The 18,843-nt window shown below is 40.4% G+C and overlaps 2 protein-coding genes across 3 annotated transcripts; one reads left to right on the forward strand and one right to left on the reverse strand.

Moving 5' to 3' along the window:
• Nucleotides 1-427: 427 nt before the first annotated feature.
• birc5b (baculoviral IAP repeat containing 5b) lies at nt 428-9,050 on the forward strand. Of its 2 annotated transcripts, XM_048983919.1 has the most exons (6): nt 428-762; nt 1,284-1,393; nt 1,711-1,828; nt 5,744-5,832; nt 8,818-8,927; nt 9,024-9,050. In XM_048983919.1, coding segments are annotated over exons 1-6 (558 nt in total). In that variant the 5' UTR covers nt 428-633; the 3' UTR covers nt 9,026-9,050. The 2 variants fall into 2 exon arrangements, with proteins under 2 accessions (XP_048839876.1, XP_048839877.1); XM_048983920.1 differs by lacking the exons at nt 5,744-5,832; nt 8,818-8,927; nt 9,024-9,050 and adding an exon at nt 1,941-2,185 and having other exon boundaries at nt 440-762.
• A 1,265-nt stretch (nt 9,051-10,315) lies between these two features.
• On the reverse strand, nt 10,316-15,439 carry neurod4 (neuronal differentiation 4). The gene is made up of 2 exons (XM_048983824.1): nt 15,258-15,439; nt 10,316-12,891 (listed from the first exon to the last, which is right to left on the reverse strand). Exon 2 carries the CDS (start codon nt 12,883-12,885, stop codon nt 11,842-11,844), a length of 1,044 nt encoding a protein of 347 aa, XP_048839781.1. The 5' UTR covers nt 12,886-12,891; nt 15,258-15,439; the 3' UTR covers nt 10,316-11,841.
• Between the last annotated feature and the right edge of the window lie 3,404 nt (nt 15,440-18,843).

Below are 18,843 nucleotides of genomic sequence, written 5' to 3' on the forward strand. Positions count from 1 at the left end.
TTTTCTATATAGACAGATACCTGACGTGTAATAAGAAGTTCATATTTGCCTGATTGGGCATATTTCCGGGCCTGATTGGGAGTGGAAAGACGTTTGCGTTTGTCTCATTTTATGATAAAATGCATACATACTATTACTGAAATTGCCCAGATATGTACTTTCCTCAACATGGTAACAAGTCGTAGAATCGTGTTCAAATTAATACGAGAAAGCCAAATGAAGTTCTGAAGGTAAGCCTCGCTAAATGAGGTCCCCTACCGGCGCAATCGCGTCATTGCATTCGGCTGCGCGGCATTTAAGGTGGATCGGAAAATTCGAATAAGGTGTCGCGATTAAGGAGCCGACTTCAGCCTCGTTATGGAATATGACGGACTTGGCTTGGTGTGACGTCACGTGCAACGCTCCTCGCTTCGTATTCCAGGTGTAAGTTATGTGCTTTCTGAGTAAGCACCAGGTGCAAATTATAAGGCTAATCTTTTAAAATCTGTTGAACTCCGCCGATTACTTAACTTGCTCGATTAGTTTTTGTTTTGGATATTGGAAATTATTTGCTTTATTAAACAGCGCGCTACAATTTCATAAAATTACTAATACAGAACCGACAGTGGGTGATCCATAAAATAATTAGTACGCATGATGGCAAAGACTTATTCTCTAAGGGCTAAGCTTCATGCATATAGCGAAATGTACAGTTATGAGAAGCGGCTGCAAACGTTTGCAGACTGGCCATTCCGGGAGGACTGCCTGTGTACGCCGGAACAGGTGAGTAAGTGATGTCTCTGGCACAAGAACCACTTACATGGACAGTACTTACTCAGTAAACCCTAACACAAATGCACCTCATCAAGCATTAAATTAAACCGTAAGCACGAATTAATGTAACGGCAGAAGTAAGTGGCCACTGTTATAACGCATCCAAAGCAACATGGCCCCATGTCCACCAGAGGAAGACTAAGAGGAAGACTTTGATGCGAGAGATTTAGCAAGATATTTGGAATACATGACAGTGCTGCTATTATTTGACTGAATTACTGATCATGTTGTGCAGTGATCACTGCTGCAGTGGCGTCGCCTGTTGCACAAAAGTGAAATTATAAAATCTTACTTTTAGAAGAGTTTTTTAAAACTGGAAAATGACCCCTAACTACAAATTTATAGCAACTGAACACTAATTTTGTATGATCGATGAGCGCTTTTAGCAAAGTCTAAATAGTAATTTCCTAAACTGTTAGGAATTTTAAGTGTCGATTTTGACTATCAGTTTGATGTAAACGTATTTGCAGATGGCCAAAGCAGGTTTTGTTCATTGTCCCAGTGAGAATGAACCCGACGTGGTATCTTGCTTCTTCTGCCTGAAGGAGCTGGAAGGCTGGGAGCCGCAAGATGATCCCTGGTACAACTTAATCCTGCCAAAAACATGGCTATTAGAATGACTAGTAGAGCTAAACGGTAGTGTGTGAATGAATGAATGAATGAATGAATGAATGGAACCTTTATAATATACACACAATATAAAAACATTTTTTTACTGTATATGCGGATCTTGTGTGTGTTTTTTAGCTTAATCGTTGATTGGCTTAAAGAAGTAAAAATGCTCCCAATCCTTTATTCAGCGTTTATTCATGTTTAGATATTTAGGGTAACTGGACTGAAGAGGCTTTACTGGGAGTAGAACTGTCCTCGCAATGGGGCATGTTTCTCTGCGTCTAGGTCTGAACACGTTAGACGCGCTCCTGACTGCGCCTTCCTGGGCCTGAATAAAGATTTCGGTGATCTGACGGTGGCGGAGTTTTTCAAGCTGGAGCAGGAGAGGCTGTGCATACTCATCGTGAGTATCGAATGACTGGGGGTTTTCGGTCTTCTCCACTTTAGGCTAAAATTAACGCAATAAACTAATACTTTACTGTCTCGGATGTTAATAACCCCCCGGCTTTCTTCAGAGGAAGACTTTGCAGCAGAAGATGGCGAGTTTTCGTGACGAGGTGGATCTCGTTCGTAAAAACCTGGAGATGTTATTTGATCTCAAAGACCAGAAACAGTATCAAACCGGTAACGAGAGATAGTGTTTAACAAGTCCTGAGATATAAACTGTTTTGACTTTATCTAAATGCTGGGTTAAGTATACAGTCGCTTTGTTCCAAATGTCATTCGTTTTTATTCCTGTACTTTTTTTTTCTTCTTTTTTTTTTTTTTTTTAAAAAAAACGAAACTATGCATGTATTGTCTGCGTTTTTTATTCTGTCAACTAATAAACGGATTATTTTGTACTGGGTTGAAGTTTTTGCTACTGGCCACAAGGTGGCGCTTTCATACTAGCGACAAAGATTCGACGCGTTGTAGGTGGTTCAAGACCCGCTGTGGATTTAAATCCCGTGGTGCTTCCTCTGATATTTTGCATTTCTTTACCCAACGTTTTTCTGAACGTGAGTGGAAGTTACTTTATGGTTGTCATCCCCTCATTTTCCAAACCTTGACCCTAGACAGATGGCTCTCAAGCCCCTCCCTTTTTACAATACCAACTGTTGCTGTAGCAACATCTGTCACATGTATGTGTGTTCTCAGGATACGGGACTTGAACTGTGCATAGAAGGCCAGTGACTAATCAAGTGTGTGTTGGGGGCAGGAGTGACTTTTCTGTACACGCTTGAAATAATTCTAGGGTGCTTCGTTGTTATAGGGGTACATCCTGAAGATGTAAGGTTTTATCAGTTTTTAGGTGTGATCTTTGTGAAAGGTGGCTTCAGATTAGCTAGTGGCTTGAGGCAGCCTCCGGGGGTGCAGTATATTAAAACAGGCTGGGGATTTGTAGCCCTCCCTCCCTCTTGAGGATTAATATCTAAAGCAAAGCTTTAGGCATTGAGCTCTGATCAGCTGTTTAATTCTCCTTTATCCCTCCACAACTAGGCAAATAAATGAGACCTTTTTAGATATGCAAGCTTTAAGCTGGACTGACCCAAACTCTCATTTTGTAGTAACTCAACTGTGTAACATCACTGACTTTGTAGCCAGTGCTTAAGTCAGGTATTCTGCTTATACTTAAAGCGTTATAAAGGTTTACTCCATTGCGTGCTTTGTGTGTGTGTGTGTAAAGAGGTCTGTTCATATAACATGGAACGCTTTGCCATCTTCCTGTATTTCACTGAGGAAGCTTGCTCCCGCAGTCTGTTGGCTTAATCTGTATTTTGTAGCAGCTTATAATGGTCAGGGGCTCAAGGGAATCTGCCATCATGGCTGATGGCCAGGAAAATGAGGGTCTCATTGTGCTCTGTTGCAGGTAAACTGGAGTCCTAGATCCTACTTGTGTCTGTGTGGAGCTGACACTTCGAATGTATTCGTATACTGGGCAGCAGTTAAATTTTGCTTCTTGACATGCTTCACCCAGGGAAATCCTACTCATAAGATGGTTGTCAAAGAGCCAACGTTAGCTGCTTCCTATCCAGGCAAAGTGATCAATCGCTTAAGGGGAATGGATGATTTTTTTTTTTGGCTAAAATCAGGGCTTAAGCCTAGCGTTAGCTTCTTAATGGCTATTAGTGATTATCTGATTTTTCCACAACGAGCAGTTAGCAACTTTTATATGTTTGCATTGCTGCCGTTTTATTCTGGTGTTTTACTGTACTGCCCTGTTGTCCAATGTGATCTGATACTATGTCCAGGTTGCTTCTATACATACATCCCTTTCAATCAATGAATTCGGGTATTTCGTTCAGGTGTATTGCCACAGATGTATAAAATGAAGCACGTAGTCATGCAGTCAGGTTTACAAACATTTTGTGAAAGAATGGGTTGAGCTCAGTGAGCAACATTCAAGCGTGATACTGTTGTAGGATGCAAGCTTTGCAATAAGTAAGTTTTCCGAAGGTCTTTTGCTGCTAGATATTCCACATTCAACTGAAAATGGTATTGTGAAGTGGAAATGTTTAGGAACGATAGAAACTCAGTCATAAAGTGGCAGATCACGTAAAGTAACAGTAGGGTCACGGAGTGTTGAGACACGTAATTGTTACCAATGCTTTGTTGATTCTATAAATGCAGAGTTCCAAACTTCCTCTGGCATTAATCCCAGCACAAAAACTGTACGTCTGGAGCTTCATGGAAAGGACTTCCATGGCCAAGCAGCTGCATGCCAGCCTCTCATTGCCAAGTGCAATGCCAAGCGTTGGATGATGTGCAGCACACCGCCACTGGACTCTGGAACAGTGGATATGTGTTCTGTGGAGTGACATTGTGCTTCTCTGTCTGGCAGTCTGATCGAGTCTGGGTTTGCTGGATGCTGGGAGAATGTTACCCGCCTGACTGCAATACGTCAACTGTAACCTTTGTTGGAGGAGGGATAATGTTATGGTGCCGCTTTTCAGGGGTTCGACTTGACCCCTTAGTTCCAGTGAAGGGAACACAATGCTTTGGTATACCAAGACATGTTGGATCGCCTTTCGCTTTGATTATACCACACATTTGTCTTGCCATTGTTTCCATAAGTTTGTGCATCATCTCAGCATGTATTTTCATCCAGACTTGCATTAATTTCTCAAGATCTTGTACTGAAGATAGGTGAGTTGAACCACTCTCTTAGTCTTCTTCAGCACATCCTAAAGACTTTCAATGGGCTTACAGTTAAAACTGTGGCAGCCAAATCATGTATGAAAGACTCCTCATGCTCCTGAACCACTCGTTCACAATTCCAGCCCAATGAATCTTGGCATTCTTGTGGAATATGCCCATGTTATTAGGTAAGAGAACATCCATTCATGATGGATGGAGGTGTAACCTCAGCTGACTTCACTTTATTGCTGCATAACATTGCTGAGCAGTAATAACGTTCCAGTCACTGGCTTTTAAGTATTTGCTGGTTTAAATTCAAATGCTGCCGATTTTGTTTTACTTTGAAGACCCCATTCATAGATTCCAATTGATAACCATCCAGAATCCCACAGACTCTGTGTACCATCATTATCACCTGATAACAGGTTGTCTGAGCCACATTTCTAGGGTTGTTTTAGCCTCCATCCTATGACATCCTATGTGTACCTTGTCTAAGTTCTGGTCTCTCCCCTTTTTAAGTGGCATTTTCATTTGCCGATAATACGTACCGTCAGTGTGGGTTCAATGTCAGCTGTGCCTTCGTGTGACAGATGGACAAACGGATGGACAGATGTTACCAACCGAAAGTTCATGACCTGAAATGAGGAGCATCCAGCCCATCTGTTCCTTGCCAGCCCTCCTCCATAACTTTCTCTGTCTCAGCCTCCTCCACTGTACTAGAGCATTTCTGCGTTCCTTACAGCTACTTTTCTCTGATTCTATAGTTCATTCATAATTTACTTTAGAGGCTGTTCTCCATTCTGGAGCAGTGTTCTTCTGAGATTTTTTATCCAGGTTTTATCTTATCTTGCAGATGGTAAATGAGACATTTCGGCTAACGTTAGGACATACTTCATTTTCCTAAGAATGACACAGTATTTTCCCTCCGAGTACTTATTCAGGTTCATTCAGGAAAGATGTACACAAGCTGCACTCTTTACTGAATACCGACCCTGACGGCTTACTTTGCCTTTTCCCAGGACGCACTGCCAACACACCTGACTGGGTTGTTCTTTCACATGGACGATAGTAAAACAAAAAATCCTGGTTGAATTTGTAAATAATTCCTACCCCCTCACGTTAAGCCAGTGTACTCTGTCAGCCTTCTCCTTCTTAGCCATTTGTTTTTTCTCTCACTTTTTTTTGTGCTTTCTTCCCCCAGAACAGCTCCCATCTGTCCATCTTTCCTCCCATTGTGGTGTCCCTAAGCCGGGTAACTTCCACAATGGACTGGGAGGGCAGAGCGGGCTGGTGAGTAAACATGACAGCATCCAGATCTTATTAGAAGCTCTTTAACTTTGATGCCTCATTCGCTCTGTGTTGTTGGGAGAAGTGCAATGAGACCCTGTCCCTCCCCCAGTTTCACCTTTTCATTCTAACACCATTACTGCTCTCATCTGCTGTTAGAATGTGTCTCTCTAATTAAACCATCTTCCGCTTATTCATTGTACTGCTTCCAAACTTCATCCCTCTAGTCTTTTGTTTTTAGGTTGGCTGCCTTTTTTCCTCCTTTTTTAACCCCTTCCCCCAGCACACTTGCACGTGCAACTACGCTAACCATCCGTCATTACTTATTCTACATTAATTTATTTTCACACTTTCTCTGTATGTTTTTTTGTCCCATGTTTTAACTTTTTTGTTTCCTATTTTGTATTTATTGCATATTTCAAAGTTTAAATTTCAAAAACTTTGAAAAAGGTGAGAATTAAGGTAATTCTTCCATATATACATTAATGTTACGTAACGATATGCAGACTCGCAACCTGAGAGAGGTCAGTTTTGTATTGAATTATTTCCTGTGTGCGATTGAGACTGTCACAAGAACTTTTTTGTTTGCAGTTCCAGATGCCTTATAGATTGTATACGTTGACTGGATTTAATTGATCATAAACACATGTTATTGAAAGTATATTCTACAAAAATTATTCTGGAGTTACTTTCCAATTTTTGTTCTCTACTGGTTTTCAAAATCTCTTGAAACTTGGTCACTGTGTGAGCTCGCTAGTCCAGCCCAGTTGCTAACAGGCCATGGAGACTGTGGCTGTCTCAGTACTGGGAAGGATTCATCCCTCGCTTCCATTCATACTCTGCTGAATTTCACTCTTCCCCATCTCTCCATTAACTCTTATAGTAATGACTGATTTGCATGCAGCATTTGTTTCATCCTTGTAGCTATTTTTAGTTACGGTAATAAAAGCTTTGTTAGTTGTATAAAACCCCAGAACTTACATGAGGGGAACCCAACAAAACAATTGCTGACAAAAGTGAATATTTTGGAACTCATTTCCACATTCTTAGTACAACCTGTCTTTATTAATGTACATCTGTCCTTACTAAGCGATGTGTTAATGTGCCTTCGCCTTTAATCCGGACCAAACCTCTGTTCGTTCTGCTCATGCTGTGTGCTTTACATCTCCTTTCCCTTCTTTTCTTTGTACACTGTTTGCTTTAGAACCTTTAGGCGAAGATGCTCTGCATAATATCAGGACAATGTGCGGCTCAGTGGGCCAAACCTGTGTGCCTGTGATTGGAAGGTCACCAGTTTGAGCTTGGCCTTAGTCACATGACTGCTGGCCCTTGCTCAACACCCTTAGGTAAAAGGCGTCTGTCCCTGCACTGTGGCAAAGAGAATTCCCCCACCAGGGTTACTAAGAAGCCTCTCTTTTCTGTATATGGCCTCTTCACAAAATGCATGCCTCTGTGATCTTCACTGCACTCGGCTGATGTGTGGCCTGCCCTTCTCGCCGTTTTCCGTACTTGTGCTGATGCCATTGCCCCTCTGTGAGCAAGGAACCTGGACCCGAATGCTCTCTCTGAAGGCCCAGCTGTTGTGCAATAAAAAATTACTCCATAAATAACCTCCCGTATAAACGGGTAAAATTGTATTTCATTGTATTGTATTTTAAGCACAACTATCACTTAAGCAACAAAATGCATGTCCTTTAATCTGTTGTTCAAGTTGTACGTTTCTGTTATGTTTGGTTTTGTTTTTGTTTAATTTATAAAGAATTTGCAGAAACGTATATTATCACTTGTAATGTTTACTTTATTATTTACTATTGTGCTATGGACCTTATTTGTCCACTTTCCTGGCCCAATCCTCTCCCTTCAGTCTTTTACCCATTTCTAATTTGGGCCTTTCTCATCAGCCCTGAGTTTCGGTTTCAGTGACAGCCCATTTTCTCTTTTTCTTCTGCAAAGCATGTTAGTTCTCCCATTCCTACTTGTTTCACGCCCTAGTCTCTGCCCCGCTTCCCCGGGATCTTGTCTGGGTGTGTTTTGCAGGAGCAGAGAGGATGGCGGCGCTAGCCAGCCCCAGCTTAAAAATGGGGGATTATTTCAGCGCAGACACTGATTAAAACCTTCCAGCCTTCTCTGCCCCCCATTAATACAATCTTAATCACAGCGCATTATCCCTCAGACTCGCCCCTATGGCTCAGGACCTTTCATTTAATGTGGGCTGATATTGTTTGACCACTGGATTAGGGAGGCTAAGGGGAACTAGGGGAGATGTCCACAAGAACTCTGACATCATTCCGTTCCTGGCTATTGCTCCATAAGTTTCAGTCGTACTTCTAATCTCTCCATAATGCTGATATTTTCCAGTTAATCCATACAAATATGAAAGTGTAAATTATTTTTTAAATTAAGTGGAATTGGTCACTTTTCCTAAAGGTCACCTTGAATCTGTTCAGTTTGACTGCTGTCGGGCTCATTGACTCCAGGGGTCCTACTGATCAGAATCCTTCTGAATGCATAAGGTAGAACATCCAGACTAGACCATAGTACCATGCCAGGCATTACTTTAGTTTTTTTTTTTTTGAGTAAATTCCGTTTTGCTGTTTACCAGAACATTGCTTCTCTGCCACAGTATGGTCTTGCAACGCAGAGGCCAGAAAGAGCCTAGAATCAGTGCTTTGCTGTTTATGAAACCTGGTCCTCCCACACCATGATTGAACTATATTATTAGCAATTTACTTTCATATTTTTATATTTCTGATTGACTGCAGATTTAGGCACCTCCCCCACCTATTTCTAAAATGAACATGCAAGGAGGTTTAGCAAAAAGGAGGATGGACCTGCCTCACTCTCCCCACCTGCCTCTGTCTGTGTGCAGCTATGTGTCATTCCAATTACTAGAGAGCAGGGACTGTGTGTGTGTCTTTCAGATCCCAGGGTGGGACTTGTTCACCCCTCTCTCTCTCTCTCTCTCTCTCTTCCTCACTCTCTCTGCAGCTTGGCCCCAGCTGTCAGTCAGCCCCCGTCGGCCCCTTTAGCTCCCCCCCCCAGTCTCCCGCTGTTCTCCCAGCTGTCTCTCCTCCCTGACCGAGCAGCTCGGCAACAATGTGAGTCAGAGGTCAAGAGAAAGAACAGGCTGCATTTACAATGGGCCAGTGGTATCCACAAAAACAATTGTTCTCTTTTTCCCTCTCTGCTCTCAGGACTGGAAAAGACAACCTACCAATGGGATGGGGTGGGGTGGGGGGGATTAGAATAACTGACCCTCAAGCAATTTTGCCCCCACAATTTTTGTTGCCAAAAACTCTAATAGATGCATGCAGTACTTCATCTCATTTTCCTCACTCCGATTCCATCATCTTCCCGATGATGTAAGTCTGAATCTTGCACATCTGACAAATCCTACTTTGCAAAAAATAATGCAGCCTTTTACTTTAAAAAGCATGTGATCAGAAATCATTTTCATAAATCAGCATTCTCTTACAATGCTTAATTCAGTAAAAATTATTGCATATATTTTGGTTTTGTAACAAAAATCATTACTTTATTCATTTGTTTTATAATAAACGTATATATCATATTAGAAATATCCATTATCTTTAAGTAAAACATTCATTTCAAGTAGTATTAAATCAAATCTCAAATTATAATTCTAAAAGAGCTGTTCTGAGTTCATTGACAAGCAATCTCACTGGGTGCTTTTTAATTAGAAACACCATTGCGATAACATAACATTTGTGTTTAATATCCTTTTGGGAGGCAATGACTACAATTGCAATTAATCGCAAAATGGCAAGAACAGAACTGAAGAATTGACCTGTTAGTCAAAACAATTGAAAAAAAATCATAAAAAGAAAATGTGTGGAAGGTATGTGCATATATGCCAAACTTTGCTTGTCGATGGAATTTTGCTGTGAAACTGGTAAATTTTACAGAATTAAGCAAGTATCCCAAGACTTCCTGTGAGCTCAGTAGCAGAGATGGTAGCAGAGTATTTGTTCTTTTTGTCTTTTATCATATGAGCCTTCGGGGGACAGTCTTGTAAGTAGCCATCACCTGTTACATAGCCCACTGTTCCCAGGGTCTGCGGGGGCTACCAGAGTAGCTCGGGGGGGGGGATTGGAGTGAGCTGGACTCGCATGCAGTCCACAGATGATGGCAGCAAGAGACACTGATATAATCATTCCTGAAATACACGTCAGTTGGAAACATGTTCCGCCCCCAGAATGCTGTGGAGTGGTAATCTTGACAGATCTATGCATCCTCAGTTACTTATTTTTTAAGGATTCTTAAAATGTTGATTCGGTTATTTTCTTGGTCTGCACGTTTCTGTATCTTAGGCTTGCAGGATTTTCAAGTAGGCCTCTATCCGACGCAATAGAACTGTTTCATGATGAATAATGTTTCATGCAGGACTGTAACTTCCATTTTAATCAATTCAATTCGTGACACAAATTTCATTTAAAAAATCTTTAATTTTACAACGTGCCCCATTAATTTTTTTCCTTTTAAAAAAGATATTTTCATTTGTACAAAAAGCCTGACGTTCACAACAAGCTCTCAGGTTTTAGATAAACCTATCGTTTAGAAAGGGAAGCTAAGAAAGAGGTCTTTCTATTGCTTAAAAAGGGAAATGACATTGAATTCTGTAATACTGTCAGAAAAATTCTCTTGCATAGATAGAGTTATTGCTCTGAATGAATATTACAGCCTGGAATATGGCACTTACATATATTTGCAGTAATACAGCCCAAGTGCACCAGGGCATCTATCTCTGTTACCCTCCCATTAACATTTCTGCTGCCATGGACTGTAATCCCGTCCAGGCTGGACCCAGCCGTGTGCCCTGTGCTGCCTAGGATGGGCTCTAGCCCCCCTGTGACCTGACCAGGATAAACGATTGGAAGAACAGATTTCAGTATTGAGAATATGAGGTTAGCTGTGGGGGTGAACCGCTCACATTTTTCAAAAGCATGTTCAGTCCTGACCTAAAAGTATTTTCCTGCTTTTAAATGTGTTAGAAGCAAGACCATACAGATCTCCATTAAACTTTCTTAAGAATAAACTGAAATATCAAATATTCCATGAGTTTCTGGTTCAAAGTACCCATTTTCAGCATTATCTGCAAAATAATATATTACTACATTTATTTAAGTGCGAGCCAAAAAAATATTTACATTTTTAGGAGTAAGTCAGATGACACAGATCGGGGAACAGACAACAGAAAAATGACAATAATGACCTGAAATATATTAATTACAATAATATTAAAACCTGCCAGTGACTGACAGTGGAATGACATTAAACAGTGTATATTGAGAAACAGTGACAAAAGCAACAGAAATCCAAATAAATATTAAATACAGTTATAAATAAATGAATCTTTAAATGACCATATTCAGTATTCTGAAACAATCATGTCTGATAAAGATATATTATGTTATATTTAGCATTGTTGGGGTTCGAGGCTTATTTTGGGTTAATTATCTACCACTATCTAAAATAAAAAAAAAATCTATCAGATATGATGTTTGATCAGATATGTTTAGTTATTGACCGTGTGCATACAATTTTTGTCTTGTTCTTTACTCCTGGAGTAAGAAAAACATTTTATCCACAAGATGTGTATGTGAGCCTTGTGGCACTAAGTCCTGTGTAGGACAGAAGCCTTATGTACTGTACTTATAGGGATTATCGGGAAGCTGTGGATATTTGCCGGTCCAATCAGAAGGACCATTCCTCCTGTAGCAAGTGGAATATAAGAAGAGCCCATTTACCTCCTCATATAAACACCAAGTAATATTGAACTTAACAATTACAATAAAAGTTATTATACCCACAAACTAATTTATAAAAGAAATGGGGCTATTCTTTTCCAGCCACTCTACTCCAGCAGCTAGGCTTGGGTGGCAGGACTGGGGAGTGGTTGAGTGTAAATGCAACATAATATCTCTACACAGTCTTGGAAGTTTGGCTCTCTGAAGACCAGGACAAGGGACTGGTGGACTATACGCTTCTCTTTCACTCATTATAAAGGGCAGTCATCTGTGAGGTAACCATGTAAGTTGAGGCGAAGGAATCCAAAGCCACGTCCAGGGGCAGGTCATACCGCGACACCTGAAAGACAGCATGGCCCTGAGGCTCAGCTAGTCCAGTGGCGACTGGGTAGTGTTGGGAGGCAGAGTAGTTTGGGGTATAGTTCCTTTCCGCCTCATGTGATGAGGGTTCCTGTTTCAGTGAAAAATTGCCACTGATGCTGAGGGGGGGAGTGAGGGGCCCATCGTAGGGGGGTGTTGCACTACTACACTCGTGGGAGGAGGCCTTCTCATAGGTCACAGCCTTGAAACCCTTCAGGTGCAAGAGGTGAGAGGCCTCTAGGGAACCGTAGGGAGGACTGGGCAGCCCTGGAGAGGTGTAGCTGAAGGGATGTTCTGGCTGATCTAGCACTCCAGCCCCCACAGGCCCTGCACATTTCTCCTCCAGCCTGTCCACCATCCCTGGGGCTGGTCCAAGCTGTAAACAGCCAGCCACCAGGTTGCTGGTTGGCTGAGATAAGCCTTTGCAGAGCATCTCCATGAAGCCGCGACTCTCAGGTGACTGTCCACCCTCCAGAACCTCTGACAGGGCCCAGATGTAGTTACGCGCCAGTCGTAAGGTCTCGATTTTCGAGAGCTTCTGGGTTTTGGAGTAGCAGGGCATGACACGGCGAAGGTTGTCCAGAGCGTCATTTAGGCCGTGCATGCGTGATCGCTCACGGGCGTTGGCTTTCACTCGGCGAGCCCGGAACCGTTCTTGTCGGGCCTTTGTCATCTTCTTCTTCTTTGGCCCCCTACGCTTGGGCATCTTTTCCCCTCCCTGATTCTCATCTTCCTCCAGCTCCTCTTCCTCTTCCTCTATGTCTTTGTTGCCCACCTCCCTGACACCGAGGGCAATCCTGGTCAGCTTGTAGTGGCCCATCGCCGGGGCCACCTCCCCATCCTGGGAGCTCAGGTCTTCATCCATCCAGCCCAATGAACTCACTAGCTGGCTGACATCACCTGGTTTACCGTAAGGTTTGGTCATCATTTTGGCCTGGGGAGAAGGAACAATATGGTCAAAAATATGCTCTACAAACAGCTGACCCTGCAGTATTTTTGTCTGATTTATTTGATGTTTTTACTTTCAGGTGCACAAAAACAACTAAATCACATATATCAATGTGTTACACTAACCTGCTGCATCTGCCACAGGTACTTTTCTTTTGCAAATTTAAGTAAACTAATTTGGTTTCCGTTTCATTTATACCAAACTACACTTCTGTGAATTACACAAAATGCTCGAAGCAAAATTGCGATTTTACGAATCACGGAATTTGCATTTCCAATTTGTTAAAAAGTCATGTAAGAAATCTGGATCAGTGAAACTGTGATAGATGTTATAAATATTTATCTGGTTTGCAACAGTGAAATCACTAATAAACATAAAAAAACATAAAATAACAAGAGATAATTCTAAAGTACATGATAAGTGTCACCATTCCTCAGATAATTATATGCGATGGTTCAAGGCATTTTATGACAAAAATCTGTACCTGCAAATCAGACCCTGTATTTCCAAACATACTGCCAAGAGATTTTCATGTCTTTGAAACCCTCTCCTACCCCTGTGCTTCTCAAGAAGGGCCTTCAAACTTCAGGCTGAATATGGGACACAAAAGACTGAGTGCTTCTCAGTACAGTTTTAGTTCTGTGGGAAGCGATAGCTAGCTGGCCCAGATACATATATAGTGGTCTTATGCTTTTATGCATCAGATTTATGAGTCTAATTGCCGTGCAAGTTTAGAATTGGGTCAGCACAGTTGACTAGTATAACATCTACAGGCAATACTCTCCAGGGATTCAAGTCTGCCTCTTGACCCTTTATGCATTTCATCCTCAATCAAATCTGTCCAGTTCATTATCCTAAAATATTAATTATCTTAGTATCAAATATTAGATCATATTTATATATACACACATATATGCTAAATTATATTCCAAAAATAGTGTGGTATGGGTGAGACAAAGCAGAAAGCCAAGTGTAATAATTAGCAGGATAAATGTAAATATCATCCCATGGCTGGCTTGCTATAGAATGGCCTCTTGGCTTGTGTAGAAGAAAATATGTATTATACATGAACAAAAAGGAAATCATTGGTGAGTCTGAATTCAGCACCGCAATCTGGACAGTTCCAGTAACTGCAGGGCAGCTTCACGTTACACTATCCTTTTGAGGACACTCAACTGCTCAGTGTTCTAGTATTTTCACTTGGAAAATAAACTTGATCCTCTTCAGGGTACATAACTCACAAACCTTAGTTAATAACGCAACATCTTCAAACAAGATATTCAAACACTGATTGATCACTAAAATAGAGACATGACTGCTGGTTCAGTGAATCTAAGATCCCTGATTCTCGGCTGTTAGTTTGCTGATTTGGAAACGCCGCCGATCTGGGACATGGCAGGATTTACTCCGCAGATAAAGACCTCCAAAGGGACGTAATTCGTCGCTAGCCTATATAGCCAAAACAACGACACAAGACCAAAGCTAGACTGAAAACAGACTGAACATTTCAAATGGTGAACAGACGCTATATGCCCGTATGTTTATTCTTATACTTTCTTAAACTGTTCTTAAACTGTTCTTTTGGACGGATTTGAACATTTAAAACTACCTACTGTCCCCTGACTGAAATGAAATGGAATCTTGCAAAGCAAAAATGTCTTTTAAAACTTTGCTTTTCAGCATTTTGTCCGGAGGCGTCTTGCTGTTTATATTTGTAGTCGTGTAGCAGTGCGTGATACTAAAAAAGGGGTAGGCCTACTTAACCTTACAGTAATTACCACATTAATTACAACCACCAGCTTACATCTCCCAATTTTTTTATTTAATATATTAAGGCCATACAATAAAATAAAACACAATACAATGCAATGCGCTTTCCTGATAACCTAAACTAAAATATTGCATAAAGATACGCTGGAACACACTCGTAATTACATTAAATGTAATATTTATATCACATAATATGCATTTTTATTTATTGTAAAGACTGTGAAAACAAATTATGCACAAATTAATCTTAATCAGTAGGCGAAATTGTGATTAAACGTTAATCACAATCATATTTCATGTATATATTGTGACTTATCGTTATTTAAAATCACCAATATTAAAGGGTTTCGTTTCGTACATTCCCTTGCAAGATTAAAAGCGTAACAAGCCATTTTGTGTTAATGTGTATCAAAATGCTAAAACCAAATGCAAACCACATAATACAAAAAAACTATTTTAATTAAAATAACTTTAACTCCGCATGAAGAAAATTTTTAGATAAGTGTTCTAAATTGTCGACTGATTAAATGATGACTAAATTATATAGTTCTTCAGTTTTATCATCCAGAAAACTGACGCACCTGTTTTCTTCCTCGCCACCTTGACGTGATGACAGAATTTTCAAGGTCCCAAGCTGATATTAAGGAGTTAGTTTGTATGGTTATGAAGAATTTCGTATTCTTTAGCTGTCCTTCTACTTTTTGCACACTTCCAATGCTCAAAGTTTGCTGAGCTACTGATCCTATCGCGTGAAATCGCTCCTCAGATTGGGTCTCTAGAGCGCAGATTTGGGCCTTTCAAGTAAACTAGAAACGCCCCTCCCACGACCACCCCCCCGGATGGTTCAACTCCGTGCGTGTGGCAGACCCGTGGGCAGTATCACTGACCACAATAACACACACTCTTCGTGAACTCTATGTGTGTGTGTGTGTGTGTGTGTGTGTGTGTGTGTGTGTGTGTGTGTGTGAGTGAGAGAGAGAGAGAGAGAGAGAGAGAGAGAGAGAGAGAGAGAGAGAGAACCTCGTGCATGTTTGGAGGGCTGTAACTTAAAGCAGCGGTGACGGTGGTAACCATGTAGTTTTTCATGTATTTCAATACAATTTAAATGCTGGTTTCCGCTACCAGTCATCTACAATTAATTAACATTCTTAAGTTCAACGGAGAAGCCTACACAGCAGGACTATGTGACCGCAGCCAGAAGTGATTTCAGGATTATGTATTCATGAGTTTTCATTATCGTCTCGAGACATCAACTGTGCACGAGACTTCGTTTAAGCTTACAAATGCAGGATATGGATGTCAAATCGTGTAATTCCATTCACACTTAATCCTGAATATGTATATTCTGTTTGATTTAAATACAACGCGAATGAAAATTATTGTATTTAGCTATGTATTGTAAATATTAAACGCGAAATTATTACCGGAAAAAAACCTACAACGCTACATAAACAGAAATTCTATTTTCAAATTAAATTGAAACCCATTGAAAGATTTATAATGGGAAGAGTTGTATAAATTCTGAAAGTTGTATTACGTTCCGGAATAAGCTTACCGTAAAATAAATTTCACTTGACCCTTTTCTTCAAAGTTATACTGAATGATTTTGACGGCTTGCTGTGGTCAGAGCAGGTGTACGCGCTGATTAGCGCCATCTCCACGCCACTTTACACACATTCCATGAAACAAGACCAGCTACGAGTTGAACCGTATGACATGCGTGTCAATAATTATTACCAACAGATCCCTCTTGAATAAAATGGCATAGGAAGAAACCGTCGCTAGAAAACAATATGACACATTGTTCTTAGTTAAGAACCAGTATAGGGAAATTACTTAACGTGAATACCAATAGACATGCCTAAACCATTTACTCACAAACCTGATTGGCTGTACTTTAGCAATAAGTTTTTATATAGACTCATATACCTAACCTTTCGCATTCATATAAAACGATGAATAAATGGTAACTGGCCTTTAACATAAATTGTAGGGTGACCTTACTTGATGTTAAAGAAATAGGAAGACGAGGAGAAGTGGTGGTTTGGCCATCCTGACCATGCTCAGTCACAATACTTCGACTTAACTGTTGTCTTTCTATCGTACAGGCTTAAGAAATGTAACACGGGAGGTCGACTACGGTGCGAAGCCGAGCCGTGCCACCGTGGGACACCATTGTCACCGTGGGGACACCATTGTCACCGTGTCCCACTGACAGCCGGGGCTTATGGATCGCACGTGTCCCTCGCATTGATCCTATTGTTCACGCACAAATCACAAGTACGCGCACGCGCGCGCTCTCTTGTCATCTCTCTATCATACTGCAGAAAAATCAGCTTTAGCAAACCACTTTTAGCATATGATAAAATGATTTTGTTATACATTTGTGTCACGTTTCCTTTTATATTAACGAACACATATATGATGCCATAGCCTATTATTATAATTAGGGTATAGTATAGACCCGTTTATTTAAGACAAAATAAAAAAGACGCGTCAAATAATTACCCTGTTCCCGCTCAATCCAAACAAACTTAACAAAATCGATATTTACTTTATTTTGTCAAGTTTGACTTCTGGACGGGTAAAATATTTAAGCAAAACAATGAAATTGTTTATTTTATCATGTTTCTTGCGGAATACGGACAATTATTACCCCCAATTAAACGCGTAGGGTTATGTATCCCCTAACTGTCGGCTACCTGAAGAAAGCCACAGTCCATAAAGGGGGTGGATACTATAAATTATGAGACACTATGGGGCTGTTGAACTACATTAAATAAAACGGTCGTAGTAAAGGTTTCCAGACTGTGCGGCCATATATCCGACTTCTTCGTGAAAGAACAGATGGCCAGCCATGTAAAAGAGAAGCTATGCATCTGTCGGGTGGGGGTTCGCACCCCGGCTTATGTCTCAAACAGTGTCCCTTGCTAAGAGACGCTTGAATAGATAGATTTATAAATCCACGTTATGTTTCTCAATCGTCATAAATTTGCTAGATTAAAAAACAATACTTGTGTTACTAATTCATATAGTCCAAATCCACTGAGAGTGAGAACATTTATCATCTCATACATTTTTTTGACTGACCAAATTCATGCCAACAGAAATACAAATAAATACGTTTCAATCTTGTCTTACGAACACGAAAAAGCAAAAAAATAAAAAATTTCTAAAATAACAGTGTTATTTTATTTGTTCGTGAATATCAATATACAGGTACATGTCAAAAATTCATTTTTGAATGCAAGTACGTCTTTATTAAGCTAATAAAATGTTTGAATATCGTTTATAATTTTCAAAAGGCTTAGTAGGCCTAGCCTGTACTGTTTGTATGTAAAATCATATGTAAAACACAAGTTGAAAGACTTGAACTAGGCCTATATATATTTGCAGTGAAGAGAAATGATTTTTTTTTCAGAGGATTTTGCACCTCATGAATGTGTGTCATGGATGCTTGAGGACCCCCAGGTGGCCAATATGGCTTCCTGTCCAGGCAGACTTTGCCAGTCCCACACCACACCCAATACCTTGAGCAAGAATGTCAAATATACATGGTGCTGAAGAAAAACTACGGAATTTCGGGGGCATAAAACTGGAAACCGACTGAAATGAAAGAAAGAATCTCAAATTGTATTACTTACGCTTTTATGAAAAGAAAATCTATCAGTCACCGTGCTTGGCAATCTTAAGAAGACATTATATTTGAGAAGCATGTTTTGTTTTTTTCTTTGCTGCAAACATACAGTAAACCTTTAAGTGACCAGAGTGAAGTTCCTTCTCCTTCATAACCTCACTTTTGTAATATTAGTACATGATTAACAGAGGTGCAGGGCTCATGCTGGGTATCTGCTGAAAGGCATATCTTGATCAAATATGGACCCATGGAGAGATCGACATGCCTTTCTTCTAGCGGGGGTTTAGGGTGTAGGAATTGGCTGTCAACTTCAGATACTGCACACTGCAGGACCGACAGATATCAATGGAAGCATATATACACACACATAAAAACATATGAAATAAATATCTGAACTTCAATACAAATAAATAGAAGTACATATAGGCTTATATAAATTATTCATAGTTCTATAATATTTTAAACTTACATATATAGTTTAAGAAAGTAAAAGAAAAAAAAATTGCAATAAGGGGGAAAATCTAGGTAGA

The sequence above is a fragment of the Brienomyrus brachyistius genome, chromosome 18 (genome assembly GCF_023856365.1).
Source record: "Brienomyrus brachyistius isolate T26 chromosome 18, BBRACH_0.4, whole genome shotgun sequence".
NCBI lineage: Eukaryota > Metazoa > Chordata > Actinopteri > Osteoglossiformes > Mormyridae > Brienomyrus > Brienomyrus brachyistius.

Excerpts from the sequence above, each read along its gene's own strand:
- birc5b (XM_048983919.1), top strand. The coding sequence starts at position 634 with ATGATGGCAAAGACTTATTCTCTAAGGGCTAAGCTTCATGCATATAGC. Across the intron at positions 763-1,283 it reads GCCTGTGTACGCCGGAACAG|ATGGCCAAAGCAGGTTTTGT; the intron begins GTGAGTAAGTGA and ends ACGTATTTGCAG. Across the intron at positions 1,394-1,710 it reads GAGCCGCAAGATGATCCCTG|GTCTGAACACGTTAGACGCG; the intron begins GTACAACTTAAT and ends CTCTGCGTCTAG.
- neurod4 (XM_048983824.1), bottom strand. The coding sequence starts at position 12,885 with ATGATGACCAAACCTTACGGTAAACCAGGTGATGTCAGCCAGCTAGTG.